A 25591-nucleotide genomic window follows, 5' to 3' on the forward strand; every position below is an offset into this window, starting at 1 on the left:
TATCCCCTCAGGGGTGGCACTTTATCCCACACACCCATGATCTCACCTGGGGAGCTGCTGTATATACATGTGGTGCCACATGTCAGGGCGACGTGGTGTCTTCTTTCTAATAATCTCTCAAGATCCCATACCATGTAGTTGATCTTATGCATAAAAGTGAGGGGACTCACTTAACCCTTTAGGGGGCTACTTTCACACTCTGATTTGTTTTCTCAAAGAAAAGAGTAAGAGATACAGATGCAACTGGTATGTTGGCTTAACCCTGGGGTTGCCGTGTGAATGTGCCATGCACACTGATGCCAGTATACACATCACAATCTAGAAAACGCAGAAAATTGCCCTCCGAGGCAATGTGGGGGTGGAGGGAGTGTGGGGGTGGATGATTGGTCTGTGGGTGTGCAGGGTGTAGCAGAAGACAAGCTATTTTCTCAGAAGCCCTTCTAGAATGTTTCAATTATATTGTCACATATGTGTATGTATTATAAACTTAAAAAGAAAAAATGTACTAAATCCGACCCTCAGGTTATCATACTAAATATATACACCTATGGCTAATATGGTTGATGTATGGCAGAAACCAAATAAAGTTTTAAAAATATCCTATGATAAGCCATAATGAAAAAAATATAAAAAATAAAAAGGCGAGCATAGAGTTAATATGCTGACATATTGTTGCAGGCAGGAAATCTAATTGGCAGATACAAGGATTTCAAAAAGAAAAGAATAGTAGCCAGGGACCATTTAATATGGGCATAAAGAGGTTCACATGCCTCTTGGAAATCATTATAACACAGTGAGTGTTAGATTTTATGGGGCCGGTGGTGATCCTGAGACCTCCAGTTAAGCTCCGAGTACCCCCATCACACTGTGTTTAAGGAGGCAGGGAGCCAGGTAATATATTTTAGCAAGATTCCTATCAAAAGAAGCCAAAATCACCAGTGAGAGAAAGCTTCACTCTTAGGTACCTTTCCTTCATCGCCCTGAAATTATAATAAGCCTTTTAGATTTTTAAAAACTTAGGTACACCCCCTGTATGCCCTGTGAGCACAGGGACCGCATCTTCTCTGTTCTCCTAGTTGCCCCGGAAGGGAAATAACTCACACTCACATAGTGTTCTGTTTCCTCAGGCCTCATGAGACTTTTTTAAATTTTTATTTATTTGGCTGTGTCGGGTCTTAGTTTCAGTACACAAGATCTGCATTACATCATACAGGATCTTTGGCTGCTGCTAGGGAGCTCCAGAAGATGAGGGCTCAGTTGCCCTGCAGCATGTAGGATATTAACTCCCCACCCAGGAATCAAACCTTCATCCCCTGCATTGGAAGGTGGATTCTTAACCACTGAACCACCAGGGAAGACCCAAGTTCCTTGGGATGTTTAGTCTGCTCTAGGCAAGAAAGACTGCAGTCTTGGCCCCAGGAGCAGATGCTGAGCTTCCACGAAATGGGAGGTGGGGGAGGAGATGTTTTCTTCCTCTGAGGAGAACAGCAGATCTCTTGGACCCCCGAGATGCTTTTCACGGAGTCCCCCATAAAACTGAAAGACATAATGTGTCCCCTCTCCTTCCTCTATTCCATCTGGCTTCTGGAATAACTGAAACTAGCCTGGTCTACTGTGATGGCTGCTGGGGAGGAAAGCCTAAATGTCAGTGGAAAATCTCAGTGCTGCCTCAGACTTTAAACATTGGGTTTCTTGTGAAATTTGACTTTGTTCCCTTCAGTTTTCTAGACAGAGAACCTCCCCAACCCTCCTCTCTTCTTCTCATCCCTCTAGGCCCCACCTTTCTCCTTCCTGACCCCCTTTCCCTCCCTCCTCTCATCCTTCTCTCCCCCCAACTTCAATAAAACAGGTCAAATGGCTCTTTCCACTCAGAAAATCAAAGGTTAGTCTCCCCCAGAGGCTCTTTCCAGTCATCTGAAGGCCAAAAGATTCCACATACAGTAAATAGCTCCCCACCTCACCCCCTGGCTTAGCGAGAAGGGGCACTTCAGGCCCAGAGGTCACTAAGTTTTGAAGAATCAGAGGTATTTTAAACCAGCCGCCTCTGCACTGTGGCTTTCCGTTCACAGGCTAGCACATCTGCAGGACTGGTGGCTTCCACCTGCCTCCCCTCCCCCACCCAGAGAACAGAACTAGGGCCCTAAAGAGTTTCCGGGGGCTGGAGGGCAAGGGAAGACTCCAAAGCTCTGGAGGTTGTGGCGTTCTCAGGAAAGGCTCTGGCAGAGCTTGAGCAGGTGGCTGAGGCCCTGAGCCACCACCCCCCACCCCATCCTGCCTGCTACAGGCAGAGGCCCACTGCCCAGAGCAGAGGAAGTTCAAGCTCCAGGCCCTCACATGCTCTGGCCCTTCCAAGGCCCTGGGAAGAGCCCCAGCATTGTGTTCCCAGGGTCCTATGTCTTTGTAAGATTTGCAAAAGGAACAGATTTTAACCACTGTTGGGTTGGATCACTGTTTCTTTCTACTACCGCTTCTTCTCAGTCTTACTTCACCCTGGTCAGATGTCTCTGGCGTGGCCCTGGGCATCTGGGTGGTCTGACCAAGGGGAAACTGAATTGGAGTGCATTCAGCTTATATTCAGTGGGGTTTTGTGGTTTGCTGTCGCTCTGTGAAGGGCAAGTCACGGCTGGTCCTGCAGGGACTGCTCACAGGAACAGTGCCACGAGGCTGAATCCAAGTTGAACGTGTTCTATGGTACCTGGCTTCACAAGTCTATGGTTAGTGGAGGAGAAACAAGGCTTGAAATGCCCTGAGCCAGAAGTTAGTCTGTGGAAAACTCGTACAGTTGTGAGATGTGTAAAATTCAAAGTGGAGGATTCCGTTCTCATCAATGCGCCGTCAAAATGGAAATTCAAGAATACTTATATTCAGTGATGCAGCACTCACACTGATAAATGTACTGGGTAGTAGTGTTGATGAGAATCGCTTGAAGGGAAATTTATCAGAAATCTTGTCTTTTCAGGGTATTAATCTTTAACGGTATTGCACACAGCAAGTGTGTCTGTGTAAGGAAGCATACTATAATGACTCCCAATTATTAATAATTTCCATCAGTCTTGCTAGAGGAAAGACTACCTTATCTTCCCATTCTCTTTTATACAAAGTCATTTTATCATGTAAACAGAGGAAGAAAGTATGCAGGCAAAACTCAAGAGGAAAAGTTATTTTAGAGGTGTATCAGACAGTAAATTAATTAGAACATTATATATCTTATAGATTTTGAGATGTCTGTTGCACAGATTTTAAAATTATGAATTGTGTTACAATTTGTTTTCTTGTTGTAAAGAGTCACTTTCATACCTCATTTTGTATTTGTATTTTTGCATTAATGTGCTTGAAGAGAGCCCCCTAAATAGTATAAGTCCCACAGACCTGGATCCTCCCTACAGCCAGCCTCCATGAGCATCTGTACGAAAGATCAGATTTTCCCCTAAATACAATATTGCAGAGCAACTAAAAAAACCTTTTTTGTTGTTGTTTCTGTTCTGGGAAGCCTGCTGCAGCCTGGGCCCTCATATCCCCAGAGCAGTGTGGTCAGTGAGTCCTGCCAGGGAAGCAGGTGGCCCTCCCTCCAGGAGCCCTGTTTGGGGGCCCTGGAGGTCTTTCCCTGAGGACTTCGCTCCCAGATTCTCTTGCTGGGAAAGACAGCAGTGGGGAACAGCTGCCAGTGCTCCGTTTCACCAGCTGTACAGAGGCCCAGCTGTGCGAGTTCTCCTTTTCCCATAAATCTATTTGATGTTCCCTGGATTCAGGGAGAGGTATGAAGGTTTTCTGCCAAACCATTCCTCTGATTCGTACTGTCTTTGGTTCAGGTGGTCTGAACCAAGAGACTGTCCTGTCTCACCTGCACAAGACCCTTACCAGTTCTCTGTTCTCTTTAACAGGGTTGGTGTGGACCTGGATGAAGATCAGAAGGTGGAACCCTCCTCACACCAGGCAAGTCAAAAAAGCAGAGGCATAGAGAACAGCAGCCTGAGCTGTTCTGTTTCATAGCCCGGAAGCCCCATTCTAAATAGGGGGCTATTTCCTCAGATAAAACAAATTAGATGACTAGAAAATACATGGGAATTCAGGGTGCCTATAACCTTTGTATAACCTCTAGAGTGCTTAGGACCAGCAGACACTTGTGCCCTCTTTGCGGCCTCAGGAAGCCTGGAAACTGCAATGTAGGAGCAAAAGCACGGCTCTTGGAATCAGGCAGCCTGGAATTCAAATCCCTGCCCAGCAACTTGCTTGCTGTGGTCATTTCAGTGAAATTGATTTGATGCACGTTCAACACATGTGGGGCATGAAATAGATGGGCCTGCTTCTCCTGCGTGACTTCTCATTTGTCAGGTTGAGGTATACAGAAATACAGAAACGTTAAAAATCTGCAAAAGCACAACCTGAAAATCCTAAGGGAAAATAGTTCAGGACAACATGCTGTCGCCCCAAGTAAGAGAAGTGTAGTCTCCAAACTCTGGACTTGAATCTAGCATCAGAGTAAAATCTGGCAATTGGCAGATTTTAAATCTGGCAATTTTAAAATTGGCAATTTCGCTTTAGTTGTTAACTCTTGGTACCCAGAGTTAACAACTGTGTAGCCATGTTGCAACTTTTGCTGAAATTGCAGGTAGACAGACATGAAATCACAGGTAGAATAACATCATAAATAAGTGATGCTGCTTAATGAATTGTGTCCTGATCCTATCTGAATTTGAAGAGAATCCATCTCTTTTATCTCATGGCTTCTTCCTACCGTCACATCAATGAGACACAGCTGGTTAGTGCTGCCAGGCAAGATGCTGCCACTTTCCTGGTTCACACAAAGAAGGAAGGATGCTATGCTCTTCAATAAGGGCTGGAAAATTAAGTTGGCAATGATCCGGCTCATATGCACTTTGAATTTCTTTTGCCACATGTGTTCCAAGGTCAGTCTGGTGCTGTTTTCACTGACTTTATTGCCCAGGAAAGACACCTAACTGCAGGACTGAGCCCAGCAGGGGTGTCAGCACACTGAGATTAGGGTCAGAGTATTGACCTTAGAAAGGTGATCAAAACCGTCTCCTTACCCTGGTGGGCTGTAATGAGTCGTCAGGAAGGGCTCATGGTTAGGATTTTCACAAAGCATTTTATCTCATGCAGGTCAACTAATCCCTTCTCCTACTTTCAAACAAAGCTTTTATCTAAGTTTTGTCCTTCTCCTATATCTTTTTCTTTAAAAGAAAAGTGATAGAATAAGAAAATTGATCAAAGAAAATTCTTCACCTTCCTCTAACTGCCTAATACTTTACAGTTACATGTAATTATTGGGAAGATTATCTGCTGGCTTAAATTTTTTCTTTTATAATTTAAATGTATTTTATTTTCGCTCATTAACACCATCATCAATTTAGTAATAATTCTTACCTGAAAATACTTTTAATCAATTGAAAGTACTTTTTTGTTGTCCTTAGAGAAATGAGATATACCACATAGTACAGTGAAAATTGTACCCCAGTGGCTGAGTGACAATCCAAACTGCCAATGCAGAAGACGTGGGTTCGATCCCTGGGTCAGGAAGATCCCCTGGAGAAGGAAATGGCAATCCACTCCAATATTCTTGTCTAGGAAATTGCATGGACAGAGGAGCCTGGCAGGCTACATGGGGTTGCAGAAGAGTCAAACATGACTTTGTGACTAAATAGCAACAGTGAAAACTACATGGTATTTGGATCTTCAGCAAGCTTTTTACATCTTTGAATCTTAATTTTCCTATCTATGTAATGCAAATGATAATAATGTCTACTTCTCCAGGTTGTTAAAACAATCAAACGAAATTATATTTATGAAAACCACCTAACAATCTCATTAAAACCATCTTATCTCATAAACAGTTTGATGAATCAGCTTATACCACCACATATGATAAAATAATAGTGAAATATTTTTAAGAATTTTAAAATTCAGTTTAAAAAATTTATAAAAGCAGGAAGACGAAAACCAGAGAAGTAAAAAATAAAATAAAAATCATAAATAAAAGATCATAAGGTCCTATATACTTGCTAAAGTTGAGCCACAAGTAAGCTTGTTGGTAAGACGGGGGAAAGGAAGTAATAATCAACAATATACTAAGTTATTATACTTAGAAAAATTACACTCACTCCTCAAGCTGTACAAAGCTTCACAGACCACAATGCTTTAAAAGAATTTTCTCACTTGAGGCTTCCTGTAGAGGACACATAAGGAGCTGTCTAACTAACCTCCATGTAATTTGCACGGTTTCTACTGCTCTTCTGCTAGTTAAAAATAGTTTTAATTTTAAGAAATGTCCTGGAATTGTTCTTATTCATGGTGTTTTACTACTAAGATAACTACATTTCAGATAAAGGTTTTCATCACACTTCGCAATAATTTTTATTTTCAATGTCAAGTACAGGAAACAGTGGTCTCAGGCCACAAGTAACAAACCACAGTGCCCATGCAGCTGCCATTCAGCCTAGACAAAGGGGGTTTAAGGGGACTTTTCAAACCATGTGTCAAAAACCTCTTTGCCCTCATTTTGCCTGACAGCTGTTTGCTTATTATCAGCATCTGTAGCCCTGACTATATAGCATAAACTTAATTCTTAGGAGGACTGTATTTTTCCACTCAGTCTGCATTTTATTAAATTGGCCTTGCGGTAACAAACAGGTATCTTTGCACTGGTCAACTTCTGTAAAAAAGGCTTCATTCTTAGTTGTTCATTTGCTCAGTCGTGTCCAGCTCTTTTGCAACCCCATGGACTGTAGCTCGCTAGGCTCCTCTGTCCATGGGATTTCCCAGGGCAGAATACTGGAGTAGGGTGCTATTTCCTTCTCCAAGGGATCTTCCCAACCCAGGGAACAAACCCACATCTCCTGCATTAGCAGGTGGATTCTTTACTGCTGAGCCACCTGGGAAGCTTGCCTTATTCTTAACTTACCAAAAGCTAAAATTTTCACCTGAAAATTTGGCAATTACTGATCATAATTTTGATCACTCTCAAAATCAGTAATAAACATATGTAATGACATGTACATATCCTTGAAGGAATTTCCTCTTTCTCTGTTTCTGAAGAGTAAAATAGCCTTTGGAAAGTATTAACTTGCAGCTGTGACTACCCAGCCATGCCTTGTAACACCTTGAAAGTATGAATGGTATTACGTTCTTATCCATTCCAGACCCAGAAGCTTTAAAAAGCATGTTCCACAAGCAGATATTAAACTTTAAATATATACTGTATGTAAATGTGCCACTTCAAGAAATGAAAGGTATTGCAGCTGTGAAATTTATTTCTCTTAAATGTAAAAAAAGTTAAAAACACCCTCAGACAAACTTCCCCCCTTGGCAGGAAGTTTTCCTTGTACTTGATGCTATGTCCTTGGCAGCACAGCATTACAGAGAAGGTGAGGCTCATTGGAGCACTGTGCCTGCCTTCTTAGTTCAATAGAAAATTCCTGCTACCCAAGAAGGGCCACCAACCACTATTGCTTCTCTTTTTCCTGCTTGCCATCTTTCGTGATCATCCTAATATTTGTAGAGTGCTAACTATTGCTGTTAACACTTCTGAATGTTAATACTTCATCTATGTTAACTCATTTACCTTCCAAGATAAATCTATGGATAGGTGCTATTATTATGTTTATATTTTAAATAAGGAAACTGTACACAGAGAATTTAAATAGCTTACTGAAGGACATGTAGTGAGAAAAGGTGAAATTCGAACCCAGATAATCTGGTTCTAGAACTTCCACTCTTAATGGATGTGCATGCATCTGTTCATTCATTCATTGGTACAAGCCACCCAGGTCAGGCAGGAATCTAAGTGTGAGAAGGATGCATCAGTTACCAATTCAAAGTCTTCATCCTCACAGAGCTTACACTCTAGTCGGGGAGAAGAAAGTGGTAAACCTCTATACACTGTCAGTTCAGAGAATAATAACAACACAGCAGGGAAGAGGATGGAGAACAACAGAGGAGAGGCTCTAGCTGGCTTCCTGCTGAGGAAGTGGCCTTCGATTAGACACCTGAACGATGTGCAGAAGTGAGAAGTGCAGGTAGGCTCTGGGGAAAACCGGCGAGGCAGAGGGAACGGCCAGGATGACGCCACCGCGGGTTATGGTGTGCTGCATACTCGGCAGGCATACCAGTGTGGCTGGAGCTGAGGGAGCAAGGTAGAAGCGAATGGAGAAGGAGTGGGAGAGACCACGAGGGGCCAGCTCATTGGCCATGGTGGTGGATTAATTTCATTCTATGTATGATGGAAGCAAACAGGTTTGGAACTTAAACCAACTTTTTAAAAAACTTATTTTTCTTCCATTTCCAATTCTGCCAACTGTTGTTGTTATTTAGTTGCTAAATTATCTGACTCTTTTGCCACTGCAAGGACTGTAGCCTGCCAGGCCCCTCTGTCCATGGGATTCTCCAGGCAAGAATACTGGAGTGGGTAGCCATTCCCTTCTTCAGGGGATCATCCCTTCCCAGGGATTGATCCCACAACTCCTGCTTTGGCAGGTGGATACTTTACCCCTGAGGAAGCCCTGTCAACTGATTAACAATTAACTGTCAACAATTAACAAGGAGGTTAATTTTCATCTTTTCAAATATAACTGTTTTTAACACTCTGCTTGTGTCTCTATGTGCTCTCTTAAGGCTAACTTCCAGTTTTATGTTTGCCTCTCAAAATCCCTTCATTGAAATTCTGATATTGGTTGTCATTTGTGCTTGTGTGTAATCTGGGTAGATCAGCTCTGGTCACCGTAGCTTAAGGAAGTCAAAGCAGATCTGAGAAAGGTCCAGAGAAGGGCAGCTTCAATGAGCAGAGGGAGTTTAAAAGAATCAGGATTTCTCCAGCAGAAATGACTAGCACCAACCACAAAGGGCTACAGTGACGTGTCTTTAAAAATATGGAGCATGTGAATCAAGTGAACAAAGACTTGTGTGCCAGATCCCAGAAAAGCATAACCTGTTGCTGCTGCTGCTAAGTCGCTTCAGTCGTGTCCGACTCTGTGAGACCCCACAGACGGCAGCCCACCAGGCTCCCCCGTCCCTAGGATTCTCCAGGCAAGAACACTGGAGTGGGTTGCCATTTCCTTCTCCAAGCGTAACCTAGAACACCCTTAAATCTGAAATAGCTCATTTGGAGAAGAATAAAAGTACTTGTTCTTCTGCACAATTGACACTTAGTACTCCTTGGAAGGAAAGTTATGACCAACCTAGATAGTATATTTAAAAGCAGAGACATTACTTTGCCAACAAAGGTCCGTCTAGTCAAGGCTATGGTTTTTCCAGTGGTCATGTATGGATGTGAGAGTTGGACTGTGAAAAAAGCTGATCGCCGAAGAATTGATGCTTTTGAACTGTGGTGCTGGAGAAGACTCTTGAGAGTCCCTTGGGCTGCAAGGAGATCCAACCAGTCCATTCTAGAGGAGATCAATCCTGAATACTCATTGGAAGGACTGATGCTAAAGCTGAAACTCCAATACTTTGGCCACCTCATGCAACGAGTTGACTCACTGGAAAAGACTCTGATACTGGGAAGGATTGGGGGCGGGAGGAGAAGGGGACGACAGAGAATGAGATGGCAGGATGGCATCACCGACTCGATGGACATGAGTTTGAGTTAAGTCTGGGAGTTGGTGATAGACAGGGAGGCCTGGAGTGCTGTGATTCATGGGGTCGCAAAGAGTCGATCATGACTGAGCGACTAAACTGAACTGAACTCAGAGTCATCTGGAGTTATAAGAGTGGGAATACAAGTAGGTTCAGGAGGGAAAGAGAATCATTAACAGATGGTAGGGTCATCTAGTCATTAAGTAATATTTACTTTTGCCTTGTGAATATTTTCTAATATTTCTAACAAACTTATAGGAAACAGAATAAAGATTCCCACAAGTATGTCCCTCAGATTTAACAATTATCAATATTTTTTCATACTTGCTATTGGAGTTGGTCTTATAGAATGGGAATCCCATGGTACATACCAACAAATATTTCAGAAATAAAATACTAGCCTCTAAAGGGCTTCCCTGATAATTCAGTTGGTAAAGAATCCATCTGCAATGCAGTAGACCCCAGTTCAATTCCGGGGCTAGGAAGATCCCCAGGAGAAGGGATAAGGCTACCCACTCCAGTAATCTTGAGCTTTCCTTGTGGCTCAGCTGACAAAGAATCCACAATGCGGGAGACCTGGGTTTGATCCCTGGTTTGGGAAGCCTCTAAAATTGATCTGATCCATATGAGAGTTTTTTTTTGTTGTTTTTTAATGTTATTGCAACTAATAGTTCTGTGAGAAAAAGTAAATGACTGTTTCAGAGCAAGTATCTTGGGTTTTTCTGAGGCCAACACTGAATTTATTTTGGTTTTACTTATGCTTATACACTGCAAAGCATAAGCATTCTACCCACTACTATTTTTACTGAGTAAGACTAAATTCCATATATATACATATATGTCTTACCTGCAGATTCTATAATTTCGTGCTCTAGAAAGCAAAAATAATAACAAGGAAGAGGGAGCAGAAGAAGATGGTAGCTACTATTTAGTGATTAGGCACCACATATAAAATCACATTTAATCTCTAACTTGACCAATCAATATTGTATTATATTATACATATTATAAACCTCACTTTTTTAAGAATAAAGCTTTTATTTATGTAGTTATGGCTGCACTGGATCTTTGTTGCTGCAAGGGCTTCCACTAGTTGTGGCAAGCAGGGGCTACTCTCTAGTTGCAGCGTGCAGGCTTCTCATTGCAGTGGCTTCTTTTATTGGAGAGCATGGGCTCCAGGGCCTATGGGCTCGATAGTTGCTGCAGAGGGGCTCAGTAGTTGTGGCACATGTGCTTAGTTGCCCAGCGTCACGTGGGATCTTTCTGGACCAGGGATCAAACTCGTGTCCCCTGTGTTGGCAGATGGATTCTTAATCACTTGACCACCAGGGAAGTCCTAAATCCTGTTTTATAAAGGATGAAATTGGAGTTCCAAGAATTAAGCCAACTTTCCCAAGACAACATAAAAATTCCAGCCACTGCAACAATACCCAAACTCAATTTCTAGTTCCACAGCTCATGAAACTGTTGTTCTCAACTTGAATTGTTCTCTGCCTGGATTCTACCTCTTCACACTACCACTGGGAAAGGGCCTCCTGGCAGAACAAAAGAAGAATATAGGCCTCATTTCATTTGTTTTCCTTCTTTCAAGGAGTCCTTTGCTGCCTGAACTCTATCACATATTTATGGTACCAGTTATTCTGTCAGCCATTATGTGTTTTGAAAGTAGTTTTGTAGGGGGAAACAATGTTCTGTTTCGTTTCATTTTCAGGCAAAAATATAACACTCTGTTCAGTTCAGTTCAGTTGCTCAGTTGTGTCCAACAGGCTTCCCTGTCCATCACCAATTACCAGAGCTTACTCAAACTCATGTCCATAGGGTCGGTGATGCCATCCAACCATCTCATCCTCTGTCATCCCCTTATCTTCCTTCCTTCAATCTTTCCCAGCACTCAAATCACAAGTCTAAATGTAAGACCCTTATCTTTGCTATGATGTTCGTGATTTGGAGTACTGTCATTGGGGGATAGCATGAGCTAGGATCTTCTTGTTCCAAAGTACCTTTTCAACTCCAGTGCCTTTTACACGTAGAACTTATAATTCTATTAGTAGTATGTAGTTGTATCAGGCTTCTACTGCTGCACAATAAATTGTCCTGAAAATTAGTGACTTGAAATAACAAACATTTATTACCTCACAGTTTCTATGGGTCAGGAATTTGAAAGCAAATTGGCTGAGTGTTTCTGGTGCAGGGTCTCTCCTGAGGTTGCAATCAGGATGTCAGCCAGAGTTAGTCATCTGAAGGCTCTCCTGGGGCTAAAGGATCCACTTCCATACTGACAGAAGGCCTCAGTTTCTTGCTAACTCTTCGAGGAGACTCAGACCCTTACCATATAGATCTCTCCACAGAGCTGCCTGAGTGTCCTCATGATACGGTAGCTGACTTCCCTCCAGTGATTCAAGACAGACAGCAAGGAGGAAGCCACAATGCCTTTTTATGACCTACTCTTGGATATCGCCATCCCTTCTGCTCCAGTCTATTGATTAAAAATGAGTCACTAAGTATGGTCCACACTCAATAGGAAGCGAAATTAGTCTCCATTTTTTTTAAACTCATGTCTACTATTTATTGGACAATTTGTGAAGCACTATGCTACATACATTATTTCAGGTGTTTCTCATGGAAACCCTATGAGGTAGGTATTGCATCCACATCTCACAGAGAATACAACAGTTTCAGAAAAATAAGCCACTTGCCCCTAATCACACTGCAAGGGAGAAAGTCTCCATCTCTTAAAGGAATAGGTACCAAAGAGTTTGTGAATATATGTTTTTAAATCACCAAAGTATTATATTTACCTGAGCCAAACAATTTATTTTCACTGAATTAACTTGAATCCTTTGTACAGACAAAATTATTTTTGAAGCAGTCCCCATCCTTTTTTTGCAGTAGTGAAACCATGAGTTTAGCCCATCTGGTCACATATATGTGATGTCTAAGTTTCCTCTTGGCAATTTTATTCATCCTTGTCTGGTTGTTTCCTTCATTTTTTTTTCTCCCTAAGCATGTATTTTCTGACTATACCTTCTTGGGAACATTTATGAATTTATCATGGTGTGAGGAAGGTAGAAATGTTTGCATAAAATACTTTCTATGTGGAGGCTAAGAATTAATTTTACTTTTTAAAACATAAATTTGAAAAAAATTTCCTTTTGCCCCTCAATAGTTTATGTCCCTCCTCTTCAGAACCCAGAAATCTTTCCCTTTAGAGACAGAGACTCTAGTCCTCTCCTTGGTCATCATAAAATCAAGGCAATAAATTTGAAATTATCACATGAATACATTCCAAACTGGGGGAGATGGCAGGGCAAAAGTACCGCTATCAAATTCCATTCACACTTACTACTGGAAAAAGTGCTCTGGAACCATAAGGAACCCTACAGGCCTATTATGATAATTACCTGTCCTTGTCATCATTCTGTACAACCTCCATTGACTTTAGTATTGAATACGAAATCTTGAGAAATAGAAAGGAAAATCTTCTCTCTCTTAATCCACTGAATCCCCATGAAGTGAGGAGCAATCCCATATGATTAGCCCAGAGCAGAGGTTCATCTGGTTCACTTAGCTAAGGTCCCTCGTTTGAATATTGATAGAGGAATGTATTTACATTGGCTTAGTTCTTTCTCACTAAGGTTAATACAACAAACAATCCCTTCTTGCTTCAGTGTCTGGTTTTCAAAGATTTCTTGCCAGAGCCTTTTGTTTTCTCTCAGGGGTCCAAATAAGCATAAAACAAAGAGTACCTTCATAATTTTCCTCTTGCTCCCTCTCTAGGGTGTTGCTAGAGGGGTCACTTGAAAGACAGCTACTCACTCCCTGCTGCGCTCCGCCACTTCCCAACCTCTGATCTATTCCCTTGTTTAAGGAGAAGAAGGAAAGACATCAAATGCCCCGGTCATTTGTACGTTTTCCCAGAAATAGAGGATAATAAAGGAACCCGAAATTGCACATATATCAACCACTCTGCCTCTTAGAAGTATCAAGGGCAAATAAAAGCTAAGATTCAATGCCCTTGAATCTGTAGTTCCCATTTACAGCCGTGAAACATGAGGCTCAGTGTTGGAAAGTGTGTCATTATTATTGAATGAAAGGCAGTCGAGAGAACTCAAATCTTGGTCTTCAGTTTCTGGATCCTCCGCTTGTTCCAACATGTGTGCCACTTCCTCTCTGGCATCCAAGAACTCAGAAGAGGAGGTATATGGCTAGAGATAAAGAAAATATCACCATGTTCCAGACTTTTCTGATGACGGCTCACATCCATTGTCCTGGGGTGTGATCTGATCCCAGCTTCAGAATAATCTAGGTAAATTGATGCTACCTGCTGTCCTCTGCCCATCTGGGCCCTCCCAGGGGCTTGCCCTCTGTGCTGCCTCCTCAGATACTTCCCATGTTCCTGGGTGGCTGCAAAGGCTGGCCTTCCCTTGGAACATTTATCTTCAACCCCCAGTGAATAAGCAGAGCACATAGTGGACTAACTCATTTATTTCTCCTCATTTATTGATGGCCTTTCATAACCAAGTTATTAAGTCATCAATAACTTCAGAGAAATAAATGAATGGATCCAGAACTGGGCCAACAGATATTTAAGACATACACTGAACATTTTATCTCAGATCAGCAGAAAAAGTCAATGCTGGGTCCTAAGTGGTACTTTCCTTACCTGGAAACACATGTTCTATATTTTATTCTAATGGAAACCCAGTTTATTTCTCCACAAAGTAGTGAAATGACTAACATCTCCAGTATCCCAAGTAAACTAGTTTGAAAAATAGGTTACAAGTGTTAACATTTTTTCCCAAAATCCCATCTAGTATGTGTTGCTATCCTCAGCTGGCGAAAAAAAAAAAAAAATAGTTCTGGAAGATTTGCCAGAAACAGATTATAAACTCTTTCAGGACTGTTTGTAAGTTCTGATATTCCCCTCAGGACATAAAATAAAATGAAAAGGAGATGGAAAAGGGAGTGAAAGGCAGAGAGGGTTTCTAAGACCCTGAGAAACCCCTGAAACCAGTATTTAGGAGTCTAAAAAAATTTATAACACTAAAGTTAAGTTTCTATACAGATACTTTCTGACCTGTCAGTGGTTCAGCCACCTGAGAGGAGCCATGCCTTTTCATTATGTTTGGGGGTATACACAGCTGCTCTGTCTCAACCTTGGATTGAGACATTTGCTCTGGTTTGCTCTTCACTAACCCCAGGGCCCGTGATAGGAATCTTGGCTGCTGCTGAGAAGCCACAAGTGTGGTTGGAAACCTCTCTGTGTCACAGTTGCCTTAGTTTCCTCACCTGTAAAGTGGGAATAATAATATACAAGCAGCACTTTGAATAGGGTCTGGCACATGGTATCTGTTCAAGAAGTGTCAGCTGTTATTGTTGTTGTCATTAATGATAACACAGTATTTTCCATATGGTTAGGACCTCAGAAACCAGTCAAACTAATTTCTTCAATGCATTTTACAGGCAAGGAGACTGTAACCCAAATAGCTTATCAAGCAATGTACATTCTTTTCAACATTTAAAGGCTGAGTGAGAGACCAGCAGAAAGAACATCATCTTTGTTTTTTATTAACTTTTTATTTTGTATTGGCGTATGGAAGGACTGATGCTAAAGCTGAAACTCCAATACTTTGACCACCTCATGCAATGAGTTGACTCACTGGAAAAGACTCTGATGCTGGGAGGGGTTGGGGGCAGGAGGAGACGGGGACACATAGAGAATGAGATGGCTGGATGGCATCACCGACTCAATGGACATGAGTTTGAGTGAACTCCGGGAGTTGGTGATGGACAGGGAGGCCTGGCATGCTGTGATTCATGGGGTTGCAGAGAATCGGACACAACTGAGCAACTGAACTGAACTGAACTGAACTGATGGCCTATTAATAATGTTGTGATAGTTTTAGACGGACAGTAAAGAATACTGTCATACATATACATGTATTCACTCTCCCCTAAACTTCTCTCCCATCCAGGCTACCACATAAAATTGAGCAGAATTCCCTGTGCTATACAGTAGGTTCTTATTGGTTATCCATTTTATATATAGCAATGTGTACATGTTGATCCCAAACTTCCTAACTATCCCTTCCCCACTCCTTCCTCCTGGCAACCAAAACTTTGTTCTCTAAGTTTCTGAGTCTGTTTCTATTAAAACATCATCTTTGGAATCCATTAGTCCATACATTCAAATTCCAGCTCTAGCTTGCTCGCTGTGTGGCTTTGGACTCACCTCTTCTCTTTGAGTCTTGCTAGATTCTCACTTGTAAAATAGGTATAACGCAACTTACACTGATGGATTGTTGTGAAAACTGGAAAATAATGGCTGAAAAAGTTAATGACTGGATAATGTGACCAACACACCGCCAGGAATTAATGATCATTCCATAGCTGAGGACTATTACTGCAAATGTCATTCAGCTGGGCTACTGCAGAGTGGGGGCTAAAGCCTGGGCCCCTGACTGCCAGCTAAGCTCACCACTACACAGCCCACCTTAACTTAGAAACAAACAACCAAACAAAAACCCAGAAATTTACTTAATTCCTTTCTATCAGTTTTCTTCAATGACTATCTTGTCATCAGTGGATGTTACTAGCTATCAAAATTAACTATGCCTCTTGATGGATTAAATTTGTAACTCTTTATTGTTCTTAAAAAAGAAAGAAAGAAAGCAAAGAAAGCAAGAACTCCCCAGTGTTGGCCCAGAGCTTCTTACCTAATTTAGTTTAGGGAGAACAGTTTTACTCTCCCAGCTGTGCCCCAGCTGCTGACCTGTTTGAGAGATGGTGACTCAGAAACAGCTTGCAAATGTTGCAAGATGATGAAGAAAACACTAAGTATATCAGCAACTTTGCAAATCTGACACCTTTTGCAAGGTAGAAATAGCTAGAGAATGTTCAGGGAAGAATGGAAATTGAACTGGACACCCTGGTTTCCTTTTAGTGGAAATGTAATGAATAAATTCTAACTCTAGATAACAGGGCATGGCTTTCCAGGTGTATCAGAAAACAGATCTATGGAACTCAAACACCCATGGAAAGATCATGGATGTCCCACTGAGGAGCTTGGGGGTGGGGCATGTGGTCAGGTAAGTTTGAGAAAAGCTTCCCTCTCAAAAGTTTACAATGCTCACTTATAAATGAAAGATTCTAAAAATTTCTGTAAATAGCGATCCTGTTTAACATGCTCAAACCCACCTTTTCCTGAATGATTAGCACAGAATTTCCATCAAGATCACATAGAACAGTGACATGCTAAGGAATGCTATTTAGGAAGCTGTTCATTGTTGGAAATCAGAGATCTTCAAATACCAATGAGAAAGCTTGCTAGCTTGGGTTTTCATTTTATTGCTGACTTTCTGCTTCAGTCATTTTAGACAGAGTTTAGATGGCCACCTAGCAAGGGATCACACTTAAGCATTCTTATATCCCCATTTTGTTTGTGAGGCATGGAACTGAAGCACCTGCTGTGACATGTGTTTCAGAGCAGAATACAGCCTTTTGTGTTGTTATTTATCATTAACCATCAGTGGTACTGTCTGGAGAGGGGAATAAAAAGCAAATACATTAAATGAAGCAAATTAATCTAGATTCATCTAAAGGCTGGCCTTGGAGCAGCCAGTGGTTTGTCACTGTTTTCCATGCCTCCTGATTTCTTGAGAATGTTCACTTACTAGTGGACTGTGAGCTCTTGAAACCATTTGGGAATGGAAACCAAGGGTCCAAACAAAGCAATGAAATCCATTTTAATATATAAATGCTTTTAATGATGGAGATATTGCAACTGATTGAAGTCTGGAATTTTCTTTTCTTAATATGCGAAATTGGATACAAAGAAAAAGTCAGAATGTCACTGAATCTCCTTCATACCACACTGCAATGTTCATTATCATCTACCTCTATAAAGTTCACAAAAAATTTTCACCTTTTTCTCACATTTTTATCCTCTACTGTTACATAAACACCCACCAAATGCTTTCTTTTTGTCCTTCTTAATTCCTTTTCTTTGTCCCTCCCACTGTGGTCCTTTTGGAAAAAAGAGAAGAGGCAAGGGGGCTGGGAGATAAACACATTCAGTTATTACAGGCTTCTTAACAAGAACGTCTGTTTCAAAACTTCAGGATTGAAGGGGAAAGAGATCAAAAAATTAACCAGAGCCTTTGGTAGTGATCTATCGAAAAGAAAATGAATGAAAACTAGTTTAATAATGATTAGCCTGTTAGCCCTTTAGTCTTGACCTTTTGGTAAATCATAAATAAATACCATCCAAGTTTGACAGAAGTAACTGCAAAATTCCCACAACAGCAATCTGACAGAAATATCATTTTTACTGGTGTCAAAAAAGTGACATTTCTAAGCTGTTTAATAAAACAGGGATTATTAAGAAAAGTAAATGTTGAATTATGCCACAAGAGTCTCATCCATATGGTAAGATCTATGAGCTAATTGCTTGGCAGCTGCTTCACCATTTATATAAAAATGCCTCTACCTGGAAAGTTTTATTTTAAGTGGTTTAATTTGATATATAGTTAAAATATACTAAATACTATATATTAATGTTGATATTATATGTCAGTATTTTATATTGATCATTTCTCTAATGACTTCTTCTACTGTCCTTTCTCCAGGAAGCAAATAATTTGGGTAAAAGCACGACAAAATCAGAGAGTGCCTGGCTCTTCAGAATGTGGTACAGCTTTGACCACAAGTATCCTTTGATAATGATCATCTTCCAGATCCTTCTGCATGGCAGAGATGAACTTTGAGCACTTCATCACTGAGGTATGTGCCTCTGCTCTGCAAGAAACACCAAAAGGTAAAGTGAATTTGTGACCAAATTTAACCAAAAGAATGATTTCAAATAATCAAAATGTATGTCATTTATACTTACGTGTTACAAAGAGCTAAAGTGAAATCTTTCAGAAACAACTGAATTTGGTGTATGTGTGACAATCAACTATTTCCTAATGCCAGATGATAAAATTGTGGACTCTTGAAAAATGGACCTATCTTACTAATTTTACTGTTCATCTCTTTGTAAAAATATCTTATTTCTAGTGGAATCAGTCAGGATGACAAAACTCCTTCACCCTTTGGCTAGGAACCCATTTATCTGTTTTTGTTTCATGCTGTAAAAAATGAAAGGGGAGGGGGAGAAGGGAGAATGAGTGGTCCAAGGAGAAGAGTGAGTCTGGTCATGACACTGTGAAATAATACTGCTTTGTTTTCCAGGAAACACTTGAGTAAGTTTTTTTTCTAGTGAAGGGCAGTTTTAAAATTCTAGCAATCAGAGTAAACATAGTGGCTCAGATCCACATTGCCATGTGACTCACAGGGCTGAGAAGTCAGGCCTGGAGGGCTTTGCCATTGTGAGTTGCAGTAAGTGGTCCATCTCTAATCCCAGGCAAAAGCGCCACAGAAGAAAGGAAAGAATTGCGCTGAAAATTGAATGTGTTGGGTCTTTGTAGTTAGTTTTCCACAGTCACAAATCCCTCTCCTTTCAGGGAGAAAATGTCAGTCACTGGGTGATTTTAAAGCAGCTTGGCAGTGATTAAAGCCACAGCAGATCAGTAGGAGAGGAAGAAGAATTAAGAACGGGTAAAAGAAAGTCAAAGAATAAGGTGAGAAGAGGTAAAAGTGGAAAGGGAAGAGGAGGCAAGAGAAATACAGGAAATTCACAGCAGAAAGGAAAACAAATTAGAGGAATGACTGTAGAAAAATACAAGAGTGACTTGAATAATCAAAAGTAAATCAGGGTTAAAATTAGAAAGCAATCCTGGGAAAGTAGAGCATTCCAAGAATTATGAAATAGAGATGTGGAAGGTAGAGCCTTTCTGAGACTATGGTTTTGTTTTTCCATATTCCTGTTATCTATGGACAAATACCTTGTCTTGCTCAATCTTGAGCTTTCATGGGCAGTGTAGGCTGCCTCCACCCTAAAAGTGGCCCATCTTGGCCATTAACTGCCTCCAGGAGGTGCTGGTACCTCACTAACCGCTCTTCTGGTCCCTGGCTTTTAGCAGGTTGTGCAGGTTTATGTTCCAGGTTGTGTTTCTTCTAGAAATATATTTCCCCTGCCATTGCTTAGGTATCAATAACCAAATTTGTAAGAAGTTATAAAAATCTGGCTAAAGAGTACATATAAAGACTGCTTGGTTATGACAAAATGTACAGGAAGATAATGTTTTGGGGTTCCTGGACCCGATATCTGCCTTGTATGAACAGAGGCTTCCCCATCCATCCAAGCAATGTGCTGGATACCAGCTCAGTGTCCTACAACTCGACTCAATCCTGACATTGTCTACCTGGGTACGGTGTCAGATCCTCACAGGTAAGGGCTTGGTCCCACAAGACTGCTGCCCTCACCACTTCAGATGCCAGCCACAAGCTCAGGTTGCTATTTATGCTTCCAATCTATCAGCTACAGGTTGGAGGTTCTATGACCTCCTCCTTGGATTCAATTAATTTGCTAGAAAACTTCACAGAATTCAGAAAAACATTTTACTTACTAGATCACTGGTTTATTATAAAATGATATAACCCAGGAAAAGCCAGACGGAAGAAGTGTACAAGAGAAAGGACATGGAACTCCCATGGACTCTGTGGGTACACCACTCTTCCCAAATCTCCGCCTGTTCACCAACCTCTAAATTCTCCTCAACTCTATCCTTTTGAGGTTTTATGGAGGCTTCATTGCATAGGCACAGTGGATGAGTCATTGGCCATTGGTGACTGAAATCCATTACCAGCCCTTCCCTCTTTCCCAGATGTGGGGAAAGCAGGGCTTGAAAGTTCCAACTCTCTAATCACATGGTTGGTTCTCCTGGTACCCAGCTCCTGACCTTAGATGGGGTCCAAACGTCACCCATTAACATAACAAAGGATGCCTTTTTGTTTTCATCACTTTGGAAATTTAAGGGTTTTAGGAGCTCTGAGACAAAACTAGGGATGAAGACCAAATTGATATTTCTTCACAATATCTGTTCAGTTCAGTTCAGTCACTCAGTCGTGTCCGACTCTTTGAGACCCCGTGAATCACAGCACGCCAGGCCTCCCTGTCCATCACCAACTCCTAGAGTTCACTCAAACTCATGTCCATTGAGTCAGTGATGCCATCCAGCCATCTCATTCTCTGTCACCCCCTTCTCCTTCTGCCCCCAATCCCTCCCAACATCAGAACCACAATATCACAAAATGGCAAATCAGAAATTAGATAAAAGATGGTTCTGTTCAAATTCTGACAGTGTGGTAAGGAATGCTTTACAATGAAGAAAAGAAACAAAATGGAAAAAAATAACTGGGAGACAAGAAAATGAAAGTGTCAGCCCTCCCCAAGTTTTATCTTAGAGCAGTGACACTAAGTTCAGATGATGTCAGAGATTTTGTCTCACATTTCACCAGGGGGTTATTTCCATGTGATTATGGACAGACTAGCAAAAAATAAAAGCAGACTTAACACTCTTAGTAATATCTCTTCTCATGGTAATTTGTCCTCCTGTGCATTCATTCTAGAAATTGCAGGACCACCATCACTGCATAAATATATTTTCTCTTAGACAACAGAGCTTTTGTATCCCAGTTATGCTCTGAATTCATACCCAGAGAGTAGCAAAACCAACCAATTTCCACTCTGTACACTCTTGATTTATCTGTATTTTTAGACATAAATTATCCTCTTGGCATTTATGTTCATTCTGTTGTCCCCCCAGAAGCCAGGTGCTGTGCCCCATGGACCTCATGGGTAGGCTATGCCAGGTGCGATCAGTGTACAGGTGATCTCCCTACTCCAGGGTCAGGTTGCCTGGCTCAGGCCAAAACAGACGTTGTGAGACCAAAAGAAATGGACTATGCAGTTTGGAGCCACTCAAGTTTCATTTTAGCAAAACTGCATCCTGCAAATGAATCATCATAAAGAATTACTGACAAAAGAAAAAGAAGAATAAATGAGCCTTTGTATGTACCTTTATCAGTCAGCATTCTCTGGAAACAGAATCAGCAAGGAGTACACACACACACACGTATACATACGTGTACCTATACACATACACATGGATTTACTTCAAGGAATTGGCTTAGGAGTTTGTGAGGGTGGCAAGTCCAGAATTTGTAGGTAGGCTCTTAATCTAGAAACTCTCAAGCAGGAGCTAAGATTCAGTAATCTTGAGATAAAATTTCTTCTTCCTCAGGGAAACCTCAGTTTTGCTCTTAAGTCCACTCAACTGATCAAATGTAACCCACTTACGTTACTGAGGATCATCTCTTTAAATTGAACTGACTGTATATGCTAACCACACCTACAGAGTCCCTTCATAGCAACACCTAGATTACGGTGTGTGTTTTTTTATTGGAGTATAATTGCTTCATAATGTTGTATTTATTTCTGCTGTACAATAACATGAATCAGCTATAAGTGTACATAGATCCCCTCCCTCTTGAGCCTCCTTCCCACCCCTCTAGATCATCACAGAGCACCAAGTTGAGCTCCCTGTTTATACAGTGGCTTTCCACCAGCCATCTGCTTTCCTGTGGGAGTTTTCAGTTCAGTTCAGTTCAGTCGCTCAGTCGTGTCCGACTCTTTGCGACCCCATGAATCACAGCACACCAGGCCTCCCTGTCAATCACCAACTCCCGGAGTTCACTCAGACTCATGTCCATCGAGTCGGTGATGCCATCCAGCCATCTCATTCTCTGTCGTCCCCGTCTCCTCCCACCCCCAATCCTTCCTAGCATCAGACTCTTTTCCAGTGAGTCAACTCATTGCATGAGGTGGCCAAAGTATTGCAGTTTCGGCTTTAGCATCAGTCCTTCCAATGAACACCCAGGATTGATCTCCTTTAGAATGGACTGGTTGGATCTCCTTGCAGTCCAAGGGACTCTCAAGAGTCTTCTCCAGCACCACAGTTCAAAAGCATCAATTCTTTGGCGATCAGCTTTCTTCACATTCCAACTCTCACATCCATACATGACCACGGGAAAAACCATAGCCTTGACTAGACGGACCTTGGTTGGCAAAGTAATGTCTCTGCTTTTTAATATGCTGTCTAGGTTGGTCATAACTTTCCTTCCAAGGAGTAAGCGTCTTTTAATTTCATGGCTGCAATCAGCATCTGCAGTGATTTTGGAGCCCAAAAAAATAAAGTCTGACACTGTTTCCACTGTTTCCCCATCTATTTCCCATGAAGTGATGGGACCAGATGCCATGATCTTCGTTTTCTGAATGTTAAGATTGAATAACAAGGTTGCCTAGTCAAAAAAAGACATAAATCTTAAGTTTCACAGTACTCAGTTCACATTCCATTCTTGTCCAATATTCAGACTCAAGGAAGAAAGATCCTCAACTCACCATCAGTATCAATAAAAAGCAAGTCATTATTGCTCATATAGTTTGGTTTTCTTTTTTTACTTTGTCATAACATAATTAATATATACTGTTGTTTTTGTTCAGTCATTGAGTCATGTCTGACTCTTTTGCAAACCCCTGGATTGTAGCCTGCCACGTTCCTCTGTCTGTGGGATTTCCCAGACAAGAATTCTGGAGTTGCCATTTCCTTCTTCAGGGGATCTTCCTGACCCAAGGACTGAACCTGTGTCTTCTGTGCAAGAGGTATCTCCTGCCCTGCATGTGGATTCTTTACCTCTGAGCAACCAGGGAAGCCCAGTTAATACACATGCATTCCTATAAAAATTTTCCAAAAGCTTCAGAAGAATAAAAATAGTAAAAATTAGCATTCCATAAGGATGAACAATGGGCAAGTACTGTGTTGAGTGCTTTACATTATAATTTCATGTCACCTCCACAGCTCTGTAGGAGGGTGGGAGGGTCTAAGGGTATAATACCACACAAGTGGACTACTGATTGTGTCCACCTCTGATGAAACAGCCTGAGCTCTCTCATTCAAGAACGTTGCTGGAAGCCTATGGTGCCAAAATTGATGATTAATTAAGATTTCATTATGATTCCCTGTGGGCAGCAATTCTGAGTCATGCAATGCAAAGCAGAAATTGAGAAGGGGAAGATGTTACTGCACACCAGTGCTTTGCTATCGAGAACATTATTTTGTTTAATCCTAATAACCACCCTTTAGGTTTCATTCTCACAAAGCCTCTCCTTGAGGTGGAAGAAACAAAATCTCAAAGGACTTCAATAGCTTTCTTAAGGTTTCATACCATGTGTCAGTTCCATGATTCAAGCCCAGATCTATCACAATCTAAAACCCATAAATACCCTTAAATGAATGTTATCATTAATAACTCTGTGTCCCTGATAGCCCTTATTTACATGTAAACCCCATCTCCATACCTTCAGAATGTCACTATTAAAGCAGTGACTTTCATGACTGCTCACATTGTGTCGTGCAGACCTCACTTCTCATACATTTGTTGAATATATATGGGGTGATGCTTTTGAACTGTGGTACTGGAGAAGACTCTTGAGAGTCCCTTGGACAGCAAGGGGATCAAACCAGTCAATCTTAAAGGAAATCAACCCTGAATATTCATTGAAAGGACTGATGCTGAAGCTGAAGCTCCAACACTGATGCAATACTGGCCACCTGATGCAAACACCCGTACTCACTGGAAAAGACCCTGATGTTGGGAAAGATTGAAAGCAGGAGGAGAAGAGGGCGACAGAGGATGAGACAGTTGGATGGCATCACCAATTCAATGGACGTGAACTTGGGCACACTTCAGAAGATGGTGAGAGACAGGGAGGCCTGGCTTGCCATAGTCCTAGTGGTCACAAAGAGTCAGACACGACTTGGTGGCTGAACACACACAAGGTTAGGGATCCTGGTACACCCTAAGAACACTACCACTGAGGAGTCTCCAAGTTTCTGAATCAGGTTCTCAGCTTTTCAGAGGCAGAGAGTTCAATATGCCAAAGACTCCACGAATGGCTTAGTTTCATAGAGATGGATGCACTCTAGCCAAGCTCCAGGAGGGACAAGTAGAAAGCAAACGTCAAATTCCTAAATCATCATAGGTATCCTCAAAGCGGGGAGGGAAATTCTTTTTTCTTTATTTCTTTACTTTTAAATTTCTTTTTGGCTGTGCTGGATCTTCGATGCTGCACATAGGCTTTCTCTAGTTGCAGGGAGTGGGGGCTACCCTTCACTGTGCTGTGCGGGTTTCTCATTGTGGTGGCTCTTCTCGTGCATAGGCTCTAGGGCATGCGGGCTTCAATAGCTGTGCTCCCAGGCTCTAGAGCAAAGACTCGGTAGTTGCGGTGCAGCTACTTAATTGCCCAGTGACATAAGGGATTTTCCGCATAGGTGATCGATTGACACATGGGATCAAACCCATATCCCCTGCATTGGCAGGCAGATCCTTAACCATTGGCCCACCAGGGAAGTCTAGGGAGGGATAGTCCTTCCCAGCCTTTGGAAGGGTCAAGTCTCAATCTGGTCCGTGGTGTCCCTCTGGGCCCCTCTCTTCGTCTTGCTCACTGGCTCACTCTACTCCAGCCCCCATGGCCGTCCTGAGATGCACCAAGCACCTCACTGCTTCAGGGCATTTGCACTGCTCCTCTTCCTGCCCTCTCACTTGGGATACTCTTCTCTCAGACATTCACACGCCTCCCTCCTTCAACTCTTTTATCCAGCTTAGCAGTGAGACCTTCCAGGCTCCATGTTTAAAGTAGCTGTCCCAAGAGAAGCACTCCATCCATCACCCCATCCCTGCTTCATTTTTCACCATTATGCTTATTACCATCTGACACTGTGTGTACTTTTTGTATTGGTTATAATATTCTCCACCAACCAGGATATATGCTTTCTGGGGACAGGGATCTGAGTCTGTACTCAAGGCATAGAATAGTATTTAGCACACAGTGAACACTCAATTTTTATTCGTTGAATGAATGAATCAAGCACACAAGCAACATTTTCTATCCAGGGCACCTTCATTCTACACACTGATGTAACAGAAAAATCCAATTAATTATCTGAAGGTTGCTAAGTATGAAAGCAGAGCAGGTAATCTTAGTTGTTTTCACCCAGGCAGC

At 41.7% G+C, this 25591-nt stretch overlaps 1 protein-coding gene across 1 annotated transcript in view; it reads left to right on the forward strand.

Annotated features, from left to right (window-relative positions):
- SLC9A9 (solute carrier family 9 member A9) overlaps positions 1–25591 on the forward strand; it is a 678791-nt gene that overhangs the window by 539646 nt on the left and 113554 nt on the right. Inside the window, exons 13-14 of the mRNA XM_055412241.2 lie at positions 3882–3933; positions 18216–18295. Coding sequence (XP_055268216.1) covers positions 3882–3933; positions 18216–18295 — 132 coding nt within the window. The remainder of the gene's footprint in view (positions 1–3881; positions 3934–18215; positions 18296–25591) is intronic.

The sequence above is a fragment of the Moschus berezovskii genome, chromosome 1 (assembly GCF_049115385.1).
Source record: "Moschus berezovskii isolate FMDL1 chromosome 1, NW_MosBer_1.0, whole genome shotgun sequence".
Classification (NCBI taxonomy): Eukaryota; Metazoa; Chordata; class Mammalia; order Artiodactyla; family Moschidae; genus Moschus; species Moschus berezovskii.